The 26,254-nt window shown below is 35.6% G+C and overlaps 1 protein-coding gene across 6 annotated transcripts in view; it reads right to left on the reverse strand.

Annotated features, from left to right (window-relative positions):
- lrp4 (low density lipoprotein receptor-related protein 4) overlaps positions 1 to 26,254 on the reverse strand; it is a 99,222-nt gene that overhangs the window by 47,524 nt on the left and 25,444 nt on the right. For all 6 annotated transcript variants that reach the window (XR_014605456.1, XR_014605457.1, XR_014605458.1 and 3 more), the window contains exons 2-3: positions 4,968 to 5,114; positions 1,158 to 1,274 (exon numbers count right to left, since the gene is read on the reverse strand). Coding sequence is in view for 3 of the 6 variants with exons in the window: in XM_084109406.1 (XP_083965532.1) it covers positions 1,158 to 1,274; positions 4,968 to 5,114 (264 nt within the window). In the remaining 3 variants the exon portion in view is untranslated. The remainder of the gene's footprint in view (positions 1 to 1,157; positions 1,275 to 4,967; positions 5,115 to 26,254) is intronic.

Raw genomic sequence — 26,254 nt, forward strand, 5'->3', positions numbered from 1 at the left:
AGGTCTCATAAAATAATTATAGTATAATTATTTTATGATAGAACTGCTGCTCTCATGCACTCATGAATGAACACAGGAGGGTGCATGCTGAGGTCAAGATCACTAAATAATAAATGTCCTTTCAGTTTGTTTCTCACCAAAATCATGTGCTTTCAGAACACTAGAATATACAGCATGAGGTCTAAATAATTGTATTTTTCCAAACGTTCTCTTTTTGTGCCCCACAGAAGAAAGAAGGTCGAAACGTTTCGAATTGAATTGAATTGAACTGAACACATTTATGATTAAATGTCTGAATAAAATACCAGGTAAAATATTTATTTTAACATTTTCTTGTTCTTGTTCATTGGAAGTAATACAGGGTTAAGAGAAGCTTTGTGACAAACACTCTTAACCCTCTGATGCTCCTGATTTATGGGTCACACTCATACTCCTGGTTAAAAGTGGACAAACACCTCAAAAGTAACCCTTCCCCCCACCCAGTAAAAATATATAAAAGTAATATTTGTTCAATTATTTTTTATTTAATATTTTGAGGGAATTTGATGGCACTAAATAATAATAATGCAATAATTATCATAAATTTGTTTCCACAGTTTTTACAATACAATTAATCCATTCAATTTTTTCTTTTCTTTTTTAGTATGATTATTTTTCAATAAACGCCTTCATTGCTGTGTGCTATTTTGAATTGAAGATTGTACAGGCAAAAATTTTTTTACATTTTTTTTATTTTCCATTCATTTCTCCGATGGTCATTTTTAACAGAGTAGAGTTTTAGAGTAAAAAAAAGTAGAGTTTAAAGTAGAGTTTTCTTTTTTTTTTAGGACCATTTAACTTTTGAATTATGTCCAAAATTTTTGTGAGTGTGTGTTCACATAGCAAGTGCCACAAAAGTCACCAAGTGTCATACATACCATTCCAATGAAATAAAATATTTTTGTAAAAAATATAAATGTTAAATTTTTCGGTCAAAATTGAAACATGCCGTTTTAAATGAATTAAATATACTTGAACTGTTTAAAATGTAAAACGCAGAATTGCAGTTCAGCACAGCATCACTGCATCAGTCTTGGAAAGAACAAACACCACCACCAAAAAAAAAAAAAAAAATTATCTTTAAACTATGTATATAAAAAAAGGATAAATATACTCACGACAGTCTTGTTCGTCGGAGTCATCCTCACAGTCATTGTCTCCATCACATAACCATGAGCGTCGGATGCATTTTCCATTGTCGCAGTGAAAGTCTAGTGGCGAGCACGTGGGCAAAACTGAAGGAATGAGATCAAATTAAGAACAATTAAAAAAGGCAAAAACATATTTCAACTTCTGACATTTTGAATGATAAATAATTCTATGATATGATATGATATCACTCAATGATAATATATTATAAAAATATTAATATTAATAGCTATAATCGTTGTTAATTAAAGAATGTATAATACATTCATTCATGATTTGGACTGATCCGACTACATCGGTTCTCGAGTCAACAACTCACAATCTGACTCAAAATGAGCCAAAAACGGGAGATCCTTGGAGCTTGAGAGCGTGTGCGACTGATGATGGTGCGAAAAGTAGGTTATTAATGCAGAATTTTAGGATAAATTCTAGTAAATGTCAGTTTGCTTGTGAAATAAATCTGCTGTAAAAGGGCGAGCTGCTAAACCCATTGTATGAAATGCTTGAATGTGGTTATGTCCACATTTGGGGTTTTAAGTAAAAAATAAACATATTAAATTAACGCAAATTAATGCCCAAGCATCTTCCATGCAGCTGTAGCAGTTTCAAATTATGTAAAACTAGTATGTTTGCTTAGCGTTCTACTTAAAATGTTAACACTTTTTGCCTGGTGTGACAAATGTATGTTTATATTTCTCAGCACATTTTCCCCCTCATTTTAAATACTATATGGTATATTCATTTTCACCTGTTTGCACACTTGAATGAGCAGTAATGATCAGCAGTAGATGTCAGCGTATGTCAACTTTTGGTAGTAAAATAAAAGTTTTCTTACTTGCAGATCAATAGATATTAAGTGTCTACATAATCTTCCTTATTGACTAGTGCTGGCTACTTGACCGTTCATAATTCATAATGATGTCAGACTTTTACTTTTTAATTTTTACTCAAGTACTTGAATTGTGTTCCACTGGTAAAAATGCAGAACATTTTCTGTGATGGGTAGGTTTATGGGATATAATATACAGTTTGTACAGTATAAAAAAATCATTGTCCATGGAAAGTCCCCATAAAGCATGGAAATCCAACATGTTTATGTGTGTGTGTGTCCACTGAACACAAACAGTATACACTCCAGGGCAAAAAAAAAAAAAGGCAGAAAAGGGCCAAGCCAAAAATGGCAAAATATTGGTCTTAACCATTTTAATCACAAATCAGGAAACCACATACTTGGAAACCACATGGTCAGGAAATTAGCAAGAATTGCACAAATACTGTAGCTAAAGTAGCTTAGCACGGAATAGCCTTCCTCAACTTGCAGACAGCTTTTTACTGGTGGATGTTAATGGCTTCATAGAGTTTGAGTAGTTGAAAAATGTCTCCCAGTTCGTTTGAGTTTTATGTGAGACCAAATATTCACTATAGGGTTCAAATCTGGACTTTGACCAAGGCCAAAACATGAGCCTTATGGACTTGTTCTCAAGCCGCCACTTGGTTGTATTTGCAATTTGGCCAAAAGTATTTTCTTGTTGAAAAACAACATCTGATCATGCCGGTTTAGATAACTTTTCATTTGTTGGAAGCAAGCCGTTCTGGGTTATTCTCGCACTCCAAAGCATTGAATGATTTTCACAGTGAAGAAGCTCACCAATAGCAGAAGCTAAAAAAGGCTCCCCACATGATGACACTTCCTCCATGCTTCACTGTGGTAGAAATCCATTTATTATAATATTTCTCACTTCTCATTTTCGAAGACACGACTCTGGAGCATCACCATGCAACTCGTGTTTCATTGTGATTCATCATCACTCCACAGACATCTGGCAAAAATCTTCATTCTGGCTTTGATGTTTTTCTGAGACATCAATGGCTTTTTACTTGAATTTTGCTAATTTCCTGACCAATAATTTGTGGTTAAGACAATTAAAAAGCTTAGCGTTTAGCCATTTTTTTGTTGCTTTTTTGCCTAGGAGTGTGTGTATAAAACAACCTGTACAGAAACCGTATATCTATATGCGTATATGTCCATTGAAATGTGTGTGCATGGTTATTTTACTGTCGTATAGAAAGCTCTTCAGTCTTGTTCCTCATTAGGAATATGGAGGAAGAGACTCCTGAGTCTTTGTATTTTCAGGCTACAGTAGACTTTGCCTGAACGCAGCATTGATAAGAGGCCATTGTTAGGATGGTGAGGGTCTTTAATGATTTTCCTGGTGATTGTCCTGAACCTCCTGGAGTAAGTGTCCTGATGTGAGGGTAGAAGACCTCTATGTCCCTGTAAAGAGTGACACGCTCAGCTGAGCACATCACCCTCCACAGCGTCATTCAGCCCTGTCAGGTGCAGTTTGTGAACCAGGCATTGGTGCTGTTCAAAAAGATGCTTGCTATTGTGCTGTTGTAGAATGATGTCAGGGCCATCCTGAATTTTGCCTTTTGTGCCCCACTGTGAAACATTCCTTGTGAAAATGAAGTGTCCTTAATTGTATTGAATGTGCACTTGTCATACACTTAAGTATATTTTTAATAAACTGTACTTGCAAATAACATAGAATTTTAAGAAATAAAAGGCCACTTAAGTGCACTTAAAGAGAATGCACTTAAAGAAATTACTTTCACTTAAACACACTTTTAAATAATGCACTTTGTAATAAATGTCAAATTAAATGTTTTAATAATTTTTTTGTTGTGTTTTAATGTTTTTGTTGTGTTGAATAACATACTAAAACACATTTGATTCTAATTTTTAACTATTTTGTTTTCTGTTCAAAATTGCATTTAAATTTAATATATTTTAAATATACTAAATTGCAATTTCATCATTACATGACATATATGTTTTAAATATAAATTACATTTAAGTATTCTTTAGTTTACCATAAATCCTTGTCATTACATTCGCCATATTTCCAAGACAACCAAAGTAATTATGAAATTAGATATACTTAAGTCCTACTTAAGTGTCAAAAAACCCTCTAATGTTCAGCTAATTGCTTTTAATATAAATTTAACCTACAATAAATGTATGTAATGACTTTCATGTCAAGTGTCCGAAAACCTTACATTCAGTTCACACTATATTCTTTTGAAGTATATTATTTCATTAATAAAAATGATACTATCTTTTCCTCAAGGGTTGCTAGACAAAGCTGCGCAACAACTGCATTATGTAGATCTGTTTGTCATATTTCACAAAAAAATTGACTTGATTTGACATGATTTCAGTCACGCTAAAGTATTTACATGACATTTTAAAAAGACAAATGATGGTTTTAGTCTGACAGAAATTGACTTTTAAAGTGCATGTAAATGCACTTTGTGATGTACAATCAATTTCAATTGTATTCAATTTGTACAATTCCATTGTACAATCAATTTTAATTGATTGTAGATAAATTCTCACTTAATCCTTGTGCTCCTTTGTTCTCTGTTTAAAAGAATCACGTCACTGTTTTAAGGACTGAGAAACCACTACAAGCTGAAATTTGCAAATGTTTCAGACTGAATCGCAAACCAAATCAGAACAAGTTTGCAAACCCGTTTGACTAATAAATGGAAAAATCATTTGAAGTGTGCTCAATACTACAACAACTGAAAAAAGATATTCCAGCAAACATGTACATGTACACTACCTTTCAAAATAACCTTTGCACTCAAAGCAAAGCACTGAATAACAATTTTACCTTTGAATAAATGCATGTGTGTGTGTGTGTGTATTTGTTTTATGTTATTATATGATTATGTTATTGTATTCTCATGACCGTGCGTGGTAAAAGACTCACTGCAGCTGTCTTCATCACTGTGATCTCCGCAGTCATTGTCCCCGTCACACTGCCACTGCGCCGGGATGCATGTGCACTCGCCAAATGCACTGACCGCACAAGTGAAGTGATTTCTCCCACAGGAGCATTCGGCAGCACTTAAAACACCTGCGAAATACACAAACATATGAAGTCAGCTACTAAAGAGAATTTACTTCATTAGTCAGAAAATGTGAGTTGAGAAAAGATGTACAGATGTGCAGATTCAATGTTTGATATTCTATATATTTTTTGTATCTTCGGTGACACTATACTTAAAGCCTTTCTATATAATCAGGACTTGACATTAACTTTTTTTGCTCACCAGCCACTGTGGCTATTGGTTTTCCAAAGTTACTAGCCACTCTGCATTTTCACTGGCCACAATTTGACCGATACCATGGAGCAAAAAACAGCCATATAGACATTTTTAATATCTCATAATTAGGCGGCAGGTATATTAGGCTGCTGTCACTTTAACACCAGGCGCATGGATCTATTACACTGATACACGTTTTCTTTCTAAAGACAAAAAAAAACATCACAACATTTATTTCCATCAAGAGGCACATCAATTTTCTTGTATTGACAATGCAAGAGTCAAGCCCTTGTAAAGTCTCCTTCAGCACATCCCAAAGACTTTCACTGAATTTAAGGTCTGGACTCTAAGGTGCCAATTCATGTGTTAAAATGATTCTTCATGCTCCCGCCTAACTTTTCTTTCACAATTTTATGATAAATCTTGACATTGCCATCCTGGATGGTCATGATGTGTCTTCCTATATTGTTGTTTAAGAAATACAATACAGATACAATACAAGCCTACAGCTTTCCTGTAGCTCAAACAGTAGAGCGTTGGCGCTTGCAACGCCAAGGTCATGGGTTCGATTCCCAGGGAAAGCAAGAACTGATAAGAATGTAAATGTGTACCTTGAAACGCAATGTAAGCTGCTTTAGATAAAAGCGTGTGCCAAATGCACGAATGTAAATGAAAAGCTACACACTCAATCAATTAGTGTTAGAAAAACATATAACATGATAGAAATGTAATAATCACTGCAATAATGATCAAATCATTGTCTCTTATGCATTTGCCTATTTAAATTCAAACAGCGAATTCTTCTTTGGCCAGGCAGAGTTTGTGTGTGTGTTTATAAAAGACAGAAATAAGAATTGTCCTGTTTGATTTAAAAGTACTTCAAGGGTCTGAATTACACATTTCATTCTAAATATTAAACAATTAAACACTTAGTTCCAAACTTTTTTGTCAATACAACAGTTATATGTTAGTTCATACTGTTAAACTTAAAATGTGAGAGGAGTCCCAGAGTTGAAAGTTTGTGTCTGTAAAGATAAATTATAACATGCTGTGATAACTGCACTGTAATGCATCCATCCAGCAACAAATAATAATCCCAATTATCTTCAAAAAACACATCATTTTTCTTTTCCATTCAATTCAAAACCGCCGTCCTCTTGGTCTCTCACTGTCTAGCTGTCAGTCTGGGATCTGAAGTTCAAGAAAATGCAGAGGATTCACCAGGCACAAACAGCAGATCATTATCCTGTCTTAATCGCTGATTGCATCTTTCTATCTAGAGAAATGCAAAGAATGTTTGTGAGAATCACCACTGGCTTATGTTCCCAAAATCACATGAGGCAAATTATTTAACAAAATAAAGGTGACCCTTGTAATGTCACAGACAAAATAAACACTTTAAATCCAATACGGTGAATACAAGTTGTTCCAACTAAAATGACTATTACGCTACTACACTCAATAATGTGCTTCAACGCATGCAATTTCTTCTAAACGCAATCATTCAAGGAAGTGCCTTGAAATAACCATTCCAGCCCACCTCCCTTCCTTCAAGTATGTGGTTCATCATGTATGTTTCATGCAAATAATGTACTCAGACCATTTGCATCTATTTGTTCCTCTGCTTCATCTCACTGTATTACAATCTGCTTGCTTTGGACAGGATTATAAGAGAGTGACTGAGTGAAAAAAAAAAGTGTAGGGAATCAAGTAGTGAACTTGGCATGTAGAAGCACATGGTTCTGTGTTCCTTTTTGGCAAGCTTGAATAATTACAGCCCTTCTCTTGTGGGAGATCAAGTTATATATGCCATGTTTAGTCACTAAATGGAGCAAGACATTCATCATGTGTGCTTTAAAGACTTGCCATTTCTCTTTCAAAGTCAAAAACTCCTTAATATCTTTAAAAACAGAGCAAACAACATCACTGATAAAACAAAGCAATTTGGGAGCTTGTAATAATATTTTAAAAGATAGCTGAAGCAGACTTTAAATCACAACATTTTTACAAAAACACATTTATTATTTAAGGTGCAATACGCAATTTCGTTGACATTTGAAATCAACCTAAACTCCTCCCTTCCTTGCTCTGCCCCAAAAATGCACAAACCCACAATGCAATAGTGGATGTCTCTTTATCATAGCTGAAGATGAAAGGAAAGAACAAAAAATGAACAACAAGCAAGAGTTCACAAAAGCACACAAGCTCCAGACAAACAATGACACTCAAAACTGTCCTATTACTGTAGCTAACATTACAACACCAGCATATCTTGGTTCTGTGAAACATAGCAAAACCAATGTTACTCACGTATGGAGCAGAAACAACCAAATCTCGACATCCGTATTCAGGCCTTCCCGCTTCTGTCTCTCCAGCGCTGGAAAGCTTTTCTAATATTAACGCGGGTCCTAAAGCTCTTTTGCCTGATCATAACCCTTCTTTTTCCAGTGATATTCCTCTGACCTTTTCTCTTTTGTAATGTCTCTCAGCCATCTCTCTTTCTACAGTCCTTCTTCAAATCTCCCTCTTGCTTGCTCTCTCTCCTCCCTCATCATGAGTTGACACGCCCCCTACTACTGATTGGCTACAAGTGTGTTGTGGAGCTCGGTCCGATCCACTTTCAACAGCATATCTCAGAGGTGGAAATTAAAAGCAATGAAGTTGTGCAAAAGTATACCCACATATGCATGTCCTAAAAAAAGTTATTTATGAATTTCCTTATTTTAGCTCAAAGAAGCTGAACGGGTAAAAATATCTTTCTGTGAGTGAACATTATTTACATCCATGCATGCATACATATTTGGGCACTAAGAAATTAGCAACTTAGAATTTTTTTGTCATTTGAATAGAGAGCTAAAATAGATTTTAAAATCACTACATTTCCACAAAAATACATTAGGTTTTAAATGATAAAACACTTAAATATATTAATTTAGCAGATGCTTTTATCCTTTGCAATGCATTCAAGTTATACATTTATCAGTATGACAACAAAATGACAACAATTAAATTAATTTAGACAAAACATACATTCTAAAACAAATCAAATTTAATGCAATGAAATTTATACTTGAAGTGTGCCTTAATTGTCCAAATATATTTTGTGGATACTGTTTTTCAGATCCATTGTAAGTCATTTTGAATAATTGATAAACGCAACAAATGCTTTTAAATCAATTAATTATGCTGCCTTTATTTCAATTTTTTTTTTTTGCTGTGCTTAAATTCCAGCAAGCAATAATGGCATAAATCGTCCACATCCACTGATTTAGAGTCATCTTATAGTATTTCAGTAATAATTATGGTTTACATTTTACTAAAACCAGAGGTTATGGGTATCTTTATGCCAAAGCAGAAACCTGAAATAAACAGGTTAAGTGGGAGGATTCCCTGAATTCTTTGTAAATCTAAGATCATACCAACTAAATGCTTAATCATGAAAGAATGTTGTACTGCAGATTAGAAGACTGACTGATGTGAATATTAGGGTGGAAGTTAAAAGCAATGAAGTTGTGCAAAGGTGCACCCACATATGCATTTCCTAAAAGAAAAGTCATTTATTAATTTCCTTATTTTAAAACAGATAAATATAGCAAAGCTGAGGAGACCAATTAAGTGAGATCACTTATACAATAAAAGAGAAGCAGATTAGTCTGTACTCAAATGATCCAAAACATCATCTTTTCATTTTCCAGCTTTCCATCTCAATTCCTCCCTTCCATTTGCTGAAAACCCCTCACATCTGGAATCTCTTCTCTTCCCCCCTGTGGCATTGGTTGCTCTCCGTTACAGACACTGGCAACAAAAAATGCCAATACCTCAGTGTGTGTGCATGTGTAACTGCCGTTCTCTCTAATTTCTATACTGTAAAATTACCCTTCAACCACAAAGATATATCAACATGTCTTTCCAGAAAGCTGTCAGACTTCTAAGCTTAACCCCTCAAATGCGAAAAAAAGACACAGCTGTGGATGTATGAACGGGAGCCACCCTTTCAGCAAGAAAAGAAAGATGTTACATTAAAAAAGTTCAACACTAATGAAAGATTTGTTTATAACAGCTCAGCAGAACTGCAAGCTGGTTAATCTTTCACTGTGTTATAAATGGAGCAAATGAAATATATATTTTGCTCATTTCAAAAGAGCGAAAAAAATTCAGAGCTAAAAGAGCGAAACATTTATTTGAAACTGGAGTCAAAATGTCCAAGTTGAAACCAGGGTTATTATAGCCTGGAAATCCAGACCTAAATCTAAAAGATTAATGGTCTGGCGTCGACTAATGAAAATCGGCCAGCTCGAGGGGCGGCACCAAGCGTGCATTTGAAAATCTCACTGCACGCAATTGGATAACACTACGACCAATCACAACAATAAACCCCATACGCTTAGCTACCAGCGGCGCTAACTGGTAGATTATACTCTTACCGTATCCGGTCGGCAAAACAGCAAAAACGTCCTTCTTGCAAAGGAACGATTCGAGCGGCGTCTTCTGTTCCTGTTTTAGATAAAAAGCCGAGTCTAACTCGTTCACTGTAGCGGCCAAAGCCGTTTCAAACAACTGGTGTTCATCCATAGCCATCTTGCAATGTTTACTAATGACTTCGACGTCACAGCGCTGTCATCATCTGTTTAGCTCGCCTCTGGCCCGCCTATATCAGATAACCCGATGTGATTGGTGAGTCAATACACTATGAATCCTTCCAAAACATGTTTTCATCTTACCCTGATTAACTATGGTAAGCTTATTATAAGCGTTTATATTTTAGACCGGGTGGGATGTTTTTCGTGGGAAATTGTCTGTCATATCCGTAAATAGAGAAAAATTGCTCCTACTTTTGACGCATGTATGGCGTGGGAGTGGCATAGGTTAGTTGTCAAAAAAAGAGAGAAAGGTTGACATGGAGCACGCCGTCTCCAACCTCCGGAGAATCACCCATTTAAAAATAAAAACTCAAGTACCGAGGAGAGTCTGTAGGCGAAAAGAGAACGAGACAGAGCTCGAAATAAAATGAGAATCAACATTGGCATGACTTTTTGTAGATGGGCATTTTTGTTTCTCAACAGATGAGTATGTTTTATTGAACAAATAAATTTCCATATGTAGCAGTACATTGTAAAGCATTATATATTGTGAAGGGTCAGTTCATTATGGTTGTTGTAGCTCTGTGCTGGAGTTTATTTTTAAGGTAGTACCGTGTCTATTAATGGGTGTAGCTACAGTAACGTTTTCAGCTAGATATCCTTTCCATCTAAACTGGTTATATCTCTTAAAGTGACCCTACTATGCTATTTTAAAGGCTCCTAATTTTGTTTTGGAGGTCTCCTACAACAGGTTTACATGCATCAAAGGTCAAAAAACAGTTTAATTTTCGCATAATATACATTGCACATCACCACATTGTTCAATGATTCTCAAACGACTCGTCGGATGAATCAGTCACTCTAAATCCCTCCTTTCCAAAAGCCTACTCTGCTCTGATTGGCCAGATGGCCCAAGTCTGTTGTGATTGGCCTACTGCTTTCAACTGGTGTTCATCCATAGCCATCTTGCAATGTTTACTAATGACTTCGACGTCACAGTGCTTTCGTCATCTGTTTAGCTCGCCTCTGGCCCGCCTATATCAGATAACCCGATGTGATTGGTGCAGCTCAGATCGAGGGGCATATTTAATGAGCATCATTACTCGACACCAGAGTAACTCGCAAATTCAACTTGTGCAAATTCAACTTGTGCTCTCGCGAGAACTCTGGATTACCAGGGTAGGGTTATTATAGTAAGAGCGATAAACTAAAACTAAACCCATAAAATAAAAATAATAATTTTCATTATTTGAAAAACTAGTTTCCAAGACAACATTTCTCATTTTCATTTAGTTTAAGTTGAAGTAAAATAAACAAACTCAAAAATATATAGACAAAAACTACGAAATTACTAAAACTTTTAAATCAAGATGGAAACAGATAATATATATAATATAATAAAAACTATAATTATACATCAATAAAATAACACTGGTTGATACCTGTATACAACTGATCTGTGTTTCAACATAAAACATCAAACCTACTGTGATAAAGTTGATTTGATTAGTCATAAAGAGTATGATATTGTGAGGTACTTGGAATAAAGAAATAAAAAAGAAATAAAAAACATTCTTATTAAAATAATAGTTCACTAAACAAGAAAATGTTATCATCTACACATTCAAACATAGTGAATTAAGAATTCAAGTTTGAACGCGCATCCTCGCGACCCTACAGAACAAGCATTTTGGAGAATGGGTAGAAAAAGCCAAATGTATTATTCCAGACAAATGTGCAAATTGGAGATGACAATATAAATCAGTCACAATATAATAAAGAAAAACAAAAGCACAAAATAAGCTAACATTGCTGGACAGTTTTCCACTCAACTGAACAGATAGAAATCTCCTTCTGTAAGTGAACATTTATTTATTTGCTTCCGTGCCCTTCTTACTGAACCGAGAAGGATGTTCACACTTCACAATGTTTCTTAAAGGTTGGGGAAAAAGATAACCTGAACTGGCTTCTGGCTTTAAAGTTTAAAATATCTGACACACATGGGAAAATAACCCCTTTTTTAAAACCCCAAAGAAAAAGAAAAAATGGAAAGAGACATTTGTCTGAGATTTAAAACAAGGGTATCCTATTGCAGATGCCAAGTTTAGAGTTTAAGCTTTGAATGATGAGGTACAGTAAAGGGGAAAGATATAATGTATTTAGAGGGTTAAAAAAAAGAAAGGGAAAAGGACTGGAAAAGAAAAATAGGGCTTGTCGCTGAGTGTCGGTTCTTTTCCATCAGTCAGCCATTTTTAATGAACTTGGCTGTTCTAGCCTGCATTTGAGGCAGAGCTGAGAGTCAGTGGGCTGAAGGAATGGGAAAGGGGGAAGTGTGACGGTGGCATGAACGTGAAAGGAGAGGAAAGGAGTTCAAAATGCAGCATTAGTATCCTCGACTCGGTTGGGACTCCTCTTGCATGTTTCAGATGCAAACTAAGTAGCGTAAGAGGTAAAGGTGCCCTCCTCAAGAACAATGTGCATTTACTTTTAAATTGTAACATGTTTAGACATAAGTTTAGCATGTGCAGGATGATTCTGCAAACAGCTAATGTATGTTATTAGGGGAAATAAACAGAAACATGGTTTGTCATTGCACAAAATGTACTGAAAACACCTGAAATGCTCTGTGAAGACTGAATGATTTCTGAGCAAGACAGTCCAGACAACTTGCGTAAAGTTTGTGAACCAAATTTTATAAATACAAAATTTGACATTACGAAAAAAACTTAGCACTGAAAAAAAATGGTGCAGGATTTACTTCGAAATAATTTTCACTCAGAAACTGCCAGTAAATTTCACAATTAATTACACAGAGTTACAAAGACATTAAATGGCACACAACACATTGAATGAAACATGAAATTTTGAAGAAGAAATACTGAAATAGTATTGTAAAACGCTGTAAAAATGATTTTTCAAGTTGTAAGTAAAAGTGTAAATGAATTAATTAAAATATCAGTGAAAATGAAGATGATGATAGGGCAAGTAAAATCTCAGATTTACATAGATTATTGAGTTCTACAAGAAAAGACTATTTCAATCTCTCTACTTCAAACCTTGTCACATATTGACGCTTGGTCAGGACCCCTAGGCGTCAGTTTTTAACGCACCCCTTTAGAGTCATTTTTCGATGTGCAGTACACACCATTGCTTTCAGTTGTTTGACTTGTGCGTCAGATCAAGATGCATTTGTAAAAGTAGAAATTATTTCATAAATATTTGAGGCAAAAAAATTAAGTGTGCATATGTTCACAATTCACATCTGATTAAAACAAATGTTGGTGTGTTTTTCCATTTGTTCCTCTGACCCTAATTCCAACTGTATTTGTGCAGAATAAGGAATCCGCTGCTGTGTTCAGACGCAAGTCCTATCTCTTCACAAAGAACCACAGAATTGTTGGCAGTTGGAGGGGAGACAAACTGTCATTGTTCTTCCCAATATTTCTTCAAATGTAGTACCTAACCTAGGAATTGCCTCTTTTATAAAGCAGACTATTTGTCTGTTTTGGCTGCTTTGGAACAATATGTATTCTGAAAAGGGTGAAACAAATGGAATTGGATTCAATTCATAGCAGTTAATAGTTACTCAGTCTCAATTTGGAAGAGGAATCCGTAATATCTTGGATCATTTTACAGTCAGCTGAAACGATTTGCAACAGTGTAAAACCACTATGAGCAAGGGTAAGATTTTAAAACATTTGAGTTCATTTGTCATGCAAAATCAGTAGCGCCACACTTAAATTGTCCTCTAGGGAAGAATAAAGAAGACAGGAGATTAAAAGGAGACTAATACGACTAATTATATGGCAAGGTATATATTAACAAAAAAATATGGTCATAAATGTGACTATGACATTGTAAAATTAAAAAAATATATATATATTAATAATTCACCATGGCATTCCAAAGTATTCCTTTACTGTTATCCTAATCTCCCATTGTAGTACTACAGATTATGGTTAACATTTCAATAGATTATACAATAGTTATGTTTAACAAATACATTTTAGTCCTTTTCATTTATGTTTTAAGTAGATCTCTATATTATGACATCTACACTAATACTACTACATATCATGAGCATAAAATATTGATAATAATTAAGAAATATCACCACCATTTCAACTAACTTGCATTTATCTCTTCTTTTGTCTCCTCATCTGGACTTCCTTTATTAATTGTCAGTGTTTGCCACATTCCTCTTATGTTCTTACTACGAAATACTTGTTTGACTCTATTCCAGTGGCACAATCCCTGCTACATGCTCTTGTCTGAGCGAACAGCTCAGAAACACACCAGTGTAAAAGTAAGCCCACCCACAGAGCCTTTCACAGGACGCATGCATCAGCAAACTCTCCCTACACACACAGACAGAAACATCTCTGGATCAAGCTGATCCAAGCAGATGTAATGACTAAACAATTCCAGCACTGAAATGATTTGTCTTGAGGCTCAAGAAGCTTGTCTGGATAACCTACAATCTTCTATAGCCAAACTTGACTATGGGCATGAAGTAGTACACTTTGCAGCTGGCCAAGATCAGCCCAATTAGACCATCTGACTGATTCAAAGCGAGTTGGTTTTGATTCGAACAAGCAGTTTAGGGGTGTGTTTATCTGAAATAGTCCCAATAAAATACCAATGTAAAAATACCAATGTACCTTTCTTATTTTAAGGAACATTTAAAAGTACACTATGTAACTTTTGTTCAGAATGACCAAAATTTAAACAGTGAGTCAATACACTATGAATCCTTCCAAAACGCGTTTTCATCTTACCCTCATTAACTATGGTAAACTTATTATAAGCGTTTATATTTTAGACTGGGAGGGATGTTTTTTGTGGGAAATTGTCTGTCATATCCGTAAATAGAGAAAAATTGCTCCTACTTTTGACGCATGTATGGCGTGGGAGTGGCATAGGTTAGTTGTCAAAAAAAGAGAGAAAGGTTGACATGGAGCACGCCGTCTCCAACCTCCGGAGAATCACCCATTTAAAAATAAAAACTCAAGTACCGAGGAGAGTCTGTAGGCGAAAAGAGAACGAGACAGAGCTCGAAATAAAATGAGAATCAACATTGGCATGACTTTTTGTAGATGGGCATTTTTGTTTCTCAACAGATGAGTATGTTTTATTGAACAAATAAATTTCCATATGTAGCAGTACATTGTAAAGCATTATATATTGTGAAGGGTCAGTTCATTATGGTTGTTGTAGCTCTGTGCTGGAGTTTATTTTTAAGGTAGTACCGTGTCTATTAATGGGTGTAGCTACAGTAACGTTTTCAGCTAGAGATCCTTTCCATCTAAACTGGTTATATCTCTTAAAGTGCCCCTACTATGCTATTTTAAAGGCTCCTAATTAGGGCTGCACGATTATGACAAAAATCATAATTGTCGATTATTTCCTTGAAATTGTAATTGCGATTTATTAATTACGATTATCACAATTTACATTGAAATATATATATAGGCATATTATTATATATGTTTACTTAAAAATTGTGAAGACACACACTGTCCCCCTTTACTTAACATACACATAAATTGTAAGAATATGACTAATAGTAAAGACTACTAAGAAATAAACATTAGGCCTATGCTACAGCTATTAAATAGCAGTCCCAAACTAGCTTTTGTAAATACAATGTTGGTATGAGCCACCACAGTCATTTATATAAAAAATAACTTTTTTTTTTTTTTGTGAAAATAAAGTGGCATTTGGGGGTTAATATTAAAACGACAGTTACCATGGTGATACACAATACTAACAAGAACTGTTAATGAAACATGAAAACTGCTCCTGGTGAATAGAATGAAAATCATACCTGCATGCAAATCCTTCTCAGCTAACACACGACGTACCAGTAACGTGATTTATTGGTATTTTACTTTTATTTTGTGACTTACCAATTTACAACGTAACAACGTTGCATGCTCGTAGTTTCCTTTGCACTTTATACACAGCGCGCGTCGCCGCATTTGCGCGTGCAATTGAAGAGTGTGCGCTTACGAACACAGTAGCCTATAACGGCTGACATGACAGGAACGTTCGTTTTTCTGAGGTGAAAGACTTTATTTCAGCGTACACATACGTCGCTGCCTGGTAGTTCATTCCTATTGTGCTGGGTTTTCTGAAGTAGTTGTGATTTGCCTCTCATTACATGCTCTAAATGCACGCAGAGTGGGTTTTTTTTTTTTTTTTTTTTTTTTTTTTTGTAATCGCGGCTTTGGACGATTACGTAATCGTGGCATCCATAATCGTAATCGCGATTAGAAATTCGATTAATTGTGCAGCCCTACTCCTAATTTTGTTTTGGAGGTCTCCTACAACAGGTTTACATGCATCAAAGGTCAAAAAACAGTTTAATTTTCGCATAATATACATTGCACATCACCACATTGTTCAATGATTCTCAAACAACTCGTCGGATGAATCAGTCACTCTAAATCCCTCCTTTCCAAAAGCCTACTCTGCTCTGATTGGCCAGATGGCCCAGTCTGTTGTGATTGGCCTACCGCTTACAGCGCGTCAGAAGCTAACTCCCATTACCATAACTGAACGTCAGCTCCGTCCGGAGGCTTCCTAAAGCTCAGCGACTGTACACACTATAAAGACAGTAACGATGGCGTTGATTTTACCATACAATACGAGCTTGAGTCCGATGATGAAACATTGGAAGAACTAGTTATTCAACCCGAACCTCCATCGCAAGGACGACTTGAGCAGGACGTATCTCATGATACGCTACTCAGTTTGAGGTACATTATGAGATGTTGCAATTTACAAGTGTATGTCCATCAAAAACCGATGTGTATATTTCTAATTTATTGCAGTGCTCATGCGAGAACTGTATTAACTGTATCAATAACAGCGCATATGTTCACCCAGCACTAACTTGAATGACTGATGTAACAAACGTTTACAAAACAAATCTTTCTCCATCCTTTATCTCTACTCAAAGTAGTGAGAACGACAGACAATCTGCATTAATAGACAGTTTTAGGTAATAGTGGCCCACAGCTACTTAGCAGAAGTATTTCAGTAAGACAGTGATAATGTGAGTTAGCCGGTTAGCTGGAAACTTACTAAATATAAAACATAAAACTATTTTGAACACCCGGTAGAAAATATATACATCAATAATTATTCAAAAAACCATAATAGAAGTGTCATGATTTTTTTTTTATGTCACTAATCTTCCAAAGTTTGGCAAATCTTGAATCATTTTTGGTTGCCAGAACTTAGCACATATATATGAGTTTGTGTACATTTACTGTGTGCATCACTTTGCATTGCCACAACTTTTGATTTAAAATCCTGCATCAATTTAAAACCCACTGCAAAGAACTATAAATGCCATTGTGCATAAAGTCAAGGCTTTTTGACTTGCATACAGTGCCAGATGTTTAATTTGTCTTCATCCATCAGCAGGGAGGAATTCACCTTGAGAAGTGCAAGATGATAGCTAAACTCACAAAGAAGGTCACAGAGTTACAGGCACACACATACACAAGTTACTGGAGAGTAATGAGATTCAGTTTTTTGAGTCTTGATGTTATGTCAGATGAAAGGAAAAAAATTATCAGATGTTTTTCTTTATCTACACACAATGTCTTCCACTCATAACGATACTACACATACATTTCTCAGAAAAAAATTCACAGATGTGCTCAAACAGACATCTATCATGCCTGTTTCTAATCCCTCATCTGACAACACTCACTAACATCCTGTCCTTAAGGAAGAAGCAGCGGTTTTCTTCAAGGGTCACTTGTTTCCCTGTGGTACATGCCTCCTCTCACAAAGACACTTTTGTTTCACTTGAACTACAGCTCATCTCTCTGCTCTGATAGGTTAGAACTGATTTCAAGAAATCCTTTTTTTCCTTCTGTTATTTGTTTCTGAAAATCTTTAAAATCTTTAACTTTCCTGGTTCAGATAGGGTAATAAGAAAGGTAACAGCTGTGACTAAAAAAGAATATGAAATACAGTACAGCAGCCGCAGAACCAACAGCAAAAGTGGCAGATCTGTTACTACTTAAAATTGATTTTAAAGCCATAGTTATAGCCATGTATAACGTAATACAATTGCTTATAGCAAAACAGTGTTGCTTTATTGCCATATGACACTATCGTCTGATATAGATTTTCACGATGAAAGAAAAATACACATAGCTGCCAAATAAAATAAATAAGTTATAAATAATTATGTATTTAAGACTTGTAACCAGTATGGGCACTGCCACTGTATTGATGTTATTCCCAGACAAAAAGTAAAAATTGGTCTCCATGTACCATGTTAATATGTTGGAAACTTCTGTATTTCGTTCATCTTTGGAACACAAGATTTCTGTCCCTCCGTTCAAAGTCGTTTCACCTAAAACTCTGAAGCGAGATAAGAGTCAAGCGGTTTATTCCAAGTCTTCTGAAGAGACACGTTACTTTATATGATTATTAGATTTAATATAGGCTTTTATTTACATATTGATCAACAAACGTAGAGCACTCAAATATGGTAAACGGAAGCTTAAGCATGCTTGCTTGACGCGGAGAACAAACCTCATCGGTTCTTGCGAAGCAAAGTTTCAAAGACAAACGAAAGTCTTATGGGTTCAGAACGACATGAGAGTGAGTAACTGATGACAATTGTACTTTTCGGGTGAACTAGCCCTTTAATTAAATGAAAATGTGACGAAACTGAACACTAATAGAGGGTTTAGTACGAGTTCTGAATAAACATATTTCACAACCTTTTTACGAACAATAGAAAATATAAATATAAATGTCTAAATCTTCCTATTTTCCTCAGCATTATCATCCAGATTTAATTTAAAAATCAACCACTGAGAAGGCTTTCCCAAGCCAGCCCAGCAGGATATCAGAGCATGCTGTGTGAAAGCTTCTGTCTTCATCAAAAGACAGAGATGAACAATACTGCCTGCGCTCTGAACAATTCATGTTGCTCTGCCCTGCTCAATACATCCACCATGTTCAGCATCAGCATTTCCTCCAGCACTGAATCCGTCTTGTGAAAGACAAACAAATTAAAAGAAATAGAAGACAGGGAATGAAGTTTCACACATGTTTGTGAGTTCTCAGGACCCTGACTGACCTTATTTCATATCAATTCTTTGACATTTTCTGTGCATCGTTCCCAGCGATGCCCAATCCATATTTGGTGACATGCACAATATCCAAGTGCTGATAAAATGAAAACCTTGATACTACCATGAAAAATAATTCATAATAAACTGTTATTGTTTGTTATGAAACAAGGTTATTGTGGTCTAAATGAGCATTATTAATTTGCACAGGCCACACCCAAGCATATCTATATAAGATTTACATTTTATGTATATTGCATAAAGCAGTGCGCGCGCGTGTGTGTGTGTGTGTGTGTGTGCCACTGATCTATATAATGACTGGATAGCTCATGACGTTCTAAACTGCTAGCAGGCAGTGAAGCCACCGGAAGCGTTCGAGCGGCCATCTTACGATTCCCTACCAGCAGAGGGCTCCACCGCCCGTTATACAGATATTGGTAGCTCCAACGGCACTTTTAAGATGATCCGCTGTGCAGCACACAAGTGTAAACCGACGTTCACAAAAGGATGTAGAAAAACTGCCCACAGGTTGTAATTCAAGTCCTGTAAGTAGTAATTGATATGCTATTATATGCAATTGTCGCTATTCCAGTGTTGTTTTCTCTGAGGCAAGAGTAATGCTTCTTCTTCTTCTTCAAAAAAAAACGATAATATATAGATCAGTGGTGTGTGCGCATGTACACACGTCGCTAGGTAGTGAACTTAATCTACTTAATTAAAATTTGCTAAAATGGGACATTTAACAGAACATATACTTTTTTTCCCGGACAGCATAAAAAAAAAAAAAGTCAGATATTGGTAATCAAGATACCAGACCTGTATGTAATTGAAGAAAAAAAATGTTATGTCACAAATATGTATACATATGACCAAAAATTTAGTCATCAGTGTTCCAGTAGTGTCAGTAGTGAGCCAAAGTCATTACCAGTGCTCAAATTTGTGCATATGATACACTGATTCATGAGCTAGGAAGTTGATAAAGACGCACTCATAAACATATAAATGGCACTCTAGTATGTGTGAAAAGTTAGGAAAAAGAAATGGAAAGGTGTGGAGAAAGCTGCTTACCGACTGAGCCGCATGTACACAAGGGTTAAGAGCAAGCCAGTAAGTGCATGTAAAAGCAAATGCCACTTTCATGTTTTAGGCAGCTTTCTTTCTCGCAATGCCAACTAACTTACTCTGTGGAGTTCCCACAGTATTTCAAATGCATTTTAAGCATTTTAAACATCATTTGTAGCATAAAGCACAGTCTCCCGCTAGGCCAGGCCTAAAAGACATTGCCATTGTCCTCGGTTAATGGGACACTATATCTTTTCTTTCCACGTAAAGAGTCTTTCTCATTTTCTTTCAGTGCACAACAGAAGGGGGCCATGTGGCCAAATTAAATGTTTTGGGGAGTTAGTAAAAGGGTTCAGTGAATTTGGAGTTAAAGTTCCTTTCGATGGAGTCATTATACAAATGACTTTCATTAATTTACATTTCATTTACATTTATACATTTAGCAGATGCTTACAAATGAGGAATACAACAAGCGATTCATCTTGAGGCAATCATATAAGTGACAGCAATACAAAGTTTCAAACACTGTCCAGAATAGTACATGCTAGCAGGCCTGGTGTCAAGGGGCTTCACAATCTACAGTCACTAAAAAAAAAAAAAAGTGTCTTTAGCTGTGCATATTGTGTCCATTTAATACATATTACATGCATCACAAAGTACACCTTCAGACATAATATTATTATGGATATATTTTCGGGTATGCATATAAATGGCACTTCAGACAAAAGCAATACCAATGCTACTTCACTCATGAAAAAACGTGAACATACACTTTAAGCCCAAACAAGCATGACTGGCAGAAATCAATATTTTATTTAATTGAATTTTTTATTATAACTGACCTATCCGTGCACATCATTTTTTTAATTCATGTGCCTCATAATCTTTAAACACTAAAACTTCCCCTCCCTCTTGCAGCAACATCTCTTCTCTGATGACATGTTTACAGATGCGAGGGCGGGACAACCTGTCACCCACAAGAGATCCACCAATTTTTTGTTTTGTTTAAGAAGCCGTTTCACTCAGATGTACGTCACATTAGAAAAGAAAAGACAAACGCGGCTTTAATAATGATTACACTTACATTTGTTTCACACCAAAACGTATATCAGCAGTAGACTAGGAAAAGATGGCTATGGACTACTTATGTTTATGGTGCTTTTAAAGCTCGCCATTGGGTGACAGAGGGATAATTTGGTAGGCAAGTGGCAAACATAATCTTTTACATCAATTCTGTGTGAATGAAAAGAGATGTAAGCTTTTGTACTGACTTATGTAAATTCAGTTATTATTTTGTCTTGTTGAATTTAAGAAATCTGTTAAGTGAAAGAGCCTATTCAAGCCGATACTAAATAATAAAAAAACAATGTGTTCATGTGATAATTTTTGCAAAAAGTTGTGGAATCATCTGATAAATACCATTTTAAATAATTACTGTGGACAGTAAATGGCTTAGACTAATCTTAAAAGTTCAACAAAAAAATTCTTCAAGACTGGTCATAGCTTTTTAAAGTCAGTTACATAAAAAAGGGTAGATCGTATAATTTGAACTGGAAAAGTAGGATGGATTACCCCTTGGTAAACTGCTAGTGGGTCAAACTAGATCAGTCAAAGCACAGTCTTAACATGGTGGCAAAGTTTATTCAACTGGCCCCAGATTGATGCACTTTTTGCAGAGAGAGAGAGAGAGAGACAGAGAGAGACATGTATGTATGTATGTATGTGTGTATGTGTGTGTGTGTATATAAGACAGCTACTAGCAGGAGGTGGACAGTCAGACTGTGTTTTAAATAGCCCAAATTATCAGCTGTTCATATGGCGATGGCATTTGCTCAGAAAAGTATCGGTCAAAGGAATTCCTACAAGGACAGGCGTGCTTTTAATAGAGTGCATGTGGCCAAGACTACACAAATAAAACACAGGACCTCCAAAGCAATCGGAATATCACAAATAAAATTAAGAATTAAAGCTGCAGTCAGAATTTTTTATATCATTTTAAAGGAAATCTAATGTAATCTTTTAGATAAGAGCTTGATGTTCTATAAAAACATAAATCATTTAGTCATCAAATCCACTGTAAACATCATGCCCGCAATCGTCAGATCAACTTTCTCCATCAACATTTTCACCAAATCTTTTACATTCTGAATTCGTTCTCTGCAACAGTGCCCTATATACTCGTCTCACTATCACAAAATCAGATTCAATATGCTTTACCAAAAAAATGCACAGGGAATTACAAAGACTGAACTTCATGCAAACCTGCAAAAATTAATACAATTTTATGGAATATTGCAGTATTTATTAGAAATTATTTATCCGTACACATTATGTCTCACAATAGCGAAGAGAAGACTCTTCAACTTCAGTTTCATGCCGAATTTAAAAAATACAATAACACTTTATGGATTTAATCTCACTTTATTTACCAATGTTCTTTATGTTGACCTTCAATCAGTAAATAAGACCATATAAATAACGACATGACTTTAGGTAAACATAATGTTCATGTTTAATTAGCCTGATGCATATTCATTTCGCTCTTGATGTGTATACACCATTTGTCTGTGATTCTTTTTCGCATCGGGTTTGTTGTGAAAGGGCTTTTTTTCTGTGAAAATATTTGTATTGTAATGCGTTTTACAACTACGCTGAGTTTTGTCAGTGGCAACCATGTTTAAATGTGGGAGATAATCAAAATTGCAATGACTGACGTATAGTGATATCAAAGAAACGTCTCGAATTTGCGTAACAACAATAATCTAATTCAGAAATTGCTTTCAGCTTGTTTTGAACGTGCAGAAAAGTATATGGCATGAAATTTACCTACACAATCATTTGAACGTAAAGTCTATTACATTAATATTCACAATTGCACTGAAAAAAAAAAGGGGGATAGATTTACTTTGCAATTATTTGTGAAATTTACTAGCAATTTATGAGTGCAAATTTCAAACAAAAGGCTAGTAACATTGAAATGAATGTGAAATTTAGAAAGTAGAAAGACTAAAATTGTATTTAATTGTAAAAACTATAATAATATTGGTTTAATTTACAACTTTAAAGAATACTTTTTTACAGTGTATGGAGTAAACTAATCAACAATTATGATCTGTCATAATCGTGTAGCTCTACTGTGTATTGCACATTTTTGTCTATCTGGCTGTTATTGCATCACAATTAGGTAGATAGCAGTCTTTCTATCTTGCAAAACCAATCAAACACTCAGATTTTGTTAAACAATTATTAAATAAAAACATAATTAATTGCAATTCTGTACGCAAAACCCTTTGTAAAGCAATTAGCATCCAATAATTTTGTCAATGAACAAATATTTTATGCACAGTATGTGCTCCATTTAAAAATATAAAAAATAAATAGCCTAATATTAATTTTTAAAAAAACCCGGAGCAATTCCAAGAGGGTCCTCACACCATCGGTGCTCTGGCCCTAATAATAATAATAATAATAATAATTCAAAAGAGCAGTTTTTATTAGTTGTCAAGTGAAACTCACTGCTCGCTTATTCCAGATTGAAGCAGATTCCTGGGGACCTTTTGATTTTGTCAGCCTTGATGAGTGAACCCACAGCTTTTCCCACAAGCCTTTACTGGGGAGGGTTTGTCCCACAATGCTCGGCAGGGGTGCGAGGGGCCCAACAAAAGCACCATAGGCAGAACGAGCTGCAGTTAAAAGTAGAAGGGAGTCGTGAAACTCACACTTTCTTATCCCTCTTTTCAATGTCCCCCCATCTCCCAAACCCCCACCTCGGAGAAAACCTGAGCCACAGAAAAGGGGTAAAAGAAGGAAGCAAAAAGAAAGAGGCTGATTGATTGAAAGCTGTAGGTAGGAAATACTTGAATCTCATACCAAAACACTAACAAAGCCAGTTCGCCACAGGACTCAAAGACAGCTTAGCACTCCTGAAAGATTCACACACACACACACACACACACACACACACACACACACACACACACAAAAGCAGTTTAACGTCTAGGAGCAATGATGAATCAACAATGTAAACATTTTCCGTAACTATAAAGGTACCCTACATGCAATCTCAAAATGGTGTCTGATGTGCTCACACAATGCATGATCTACGATGAATCACTACGACAAACAACAGTTATAAAGCTATAGCGACTTTTCATGAAAATGTAACCTCCTCTGAGACTATTCAAAAAGGATAAGGTTTCATGTTAGCATGATGAAATCAGAAAAGTGACACCAAGATCACACAGAACCTTGGTGTTCGTGTTTCCCGTCAGCATAAAACAGTGGCTATTAAAGTGATTAGCTGCTTTTCCACAGTCGGGCCAGTGTGAACCAGGGCTAACAAAGTGCCGGCCGGGGCCAGTAGCGTCCGAGGCCAAAATCAAGCTGCCTTTCCACTGTCGGGCCCCCACAGCGCTGCCCTAAAACACGCCTTCATAGAACGACGCCACACAACCCCACCATTTCACCAGCGTGGGGAAGCTAGAGGATTGAAAACTAACTAGATCGGGAGTGCACATCAAACATGCTGAATAAAACTGTATCATTTCACATAAAAAGAGAACACATACTTATTCAGTGGCACCAGCTTCAATTTATTTGTAATCACAGCAATGCATAAAACTAAGTCCAAAGGCTTACACATTTAGAAAAATACTATTATATTATCATATTTTACGTGTTATTTCTTTAGAAAGTATTTCTATAAATTTTCCATGAAATTATGTGATCTGAGGATGTTTGAGCGATCTCACGAATTAACCGGAGCATGTGTCATTTATGACATACGCGGATGCAGAAGCAACAAAGGCACAGGGAAGAGACCAGGAAGAGACCAATGAAACCAAATAAACACACAATTACAATCAGATATGCTTCGTCTAAGTTCTTCAAGCACACTCAGGTATTTCTGTGTGTATTTATATTATATGTCTATTTATATTATGGCAATGGTTAGAATTTAGCATCACATATATATTTACGGCTCATACTGTGTCGCAATAGGAAGTGATTTCAGACACTCGCCATTACAACCACTGGATGTACAGAGTTTAGTAAGGAACTCTGATGAGAAGTGTACAGGAGTTTTTTTCCTCAGTGGATGCATTAAAGGCTCATATTTAGTAAAATGCATGGACATGGAGTTTTTGATCTTGCATACCTTTGCAAACCATATATATATATATATATATATATATATATATATATATATATATATATTTTTTTTTTTTTTTTTTTTTTTTTTTTTTAAAGTCACTATAAGATATTTAAAATAAGCTAAACACATCATCTTTGACCTTTCTAGAGATGTGTAGTTTGTCAAGATTAAATAAACACTTATTACTTTACTTATGCAGTTGTGTGTGTGCTGTTTTATGTGGATGACCTTGTTCGTCAGCCACCACCGAAGACCATTTCTGAAGCCAGGAAAAACCCTGTATGCATGCATATGTCAGTTGTCGGCCACAAGAAACCTTGCATGCATGCATATGTCAGTCATCGGTCACCGAGCATTCCTAATCGGCCATTGAAAACCCAATATTCACCACTAGTATGCGTGTGCGTGAGTGAGTGAGTTAATGTATATATAAATTCAGGGTCTGTTCCTCAGATATATATATTGTATGGATTGGATAATAGTGCATGAGTTATGTTGAGCACTTTTATAATGATATTTTAGTCGTTTAAAATGTGAACTAATCCTTTAGGAATATGATTATTTTTGCAGTGCAGGAGCATGTTTAAGAATAAACCTAGCTCATTATAGCCATTTGTCTCAAGCTCCTGCTTCCTGTGTCTCTCTAATGTGGCAAGGTAAGAGAGATAAACCATCCCCTGGAGACGGATAAGGTCTGTTTGAGTTAAATGGCTATTGACAGTGAAAGTTTATTTATTAGATTAGACATTTTGCTTTAGTGGGTTCTAATGCAGTTTTTTGTACATTTTCCCCATTTAAAAAATGTACACTCGCATGAGACTGCAGTCACATCAGTGGCCTATTAAATCTGTGTGCCATGTTGAGATCACAGCTGAATACTTACTTTATCTGCATATCTTGTAATTTCTACACATCGTAGCTGAAAGATTGTGTGATTCTGCATGCATGACGAAGATGTTGGTATAAAGTCCAAGATCAGCAAAACAAATGATTTGAGGTCTGGTCACACCAAGGACGATAAGTATAAAGATAACGATAAAGATGTA

Source organism: Abramis brama, assembly GCF_963993115.1.
Source record: "Abramis brama genome assembly, chromosome: 3".
Lineage (NCBI taxonomy): Eukaryota > Metazoa > Chordata > Actinopteri > Cypriniformes > Leuciscidae > Abramis > Abramis brama.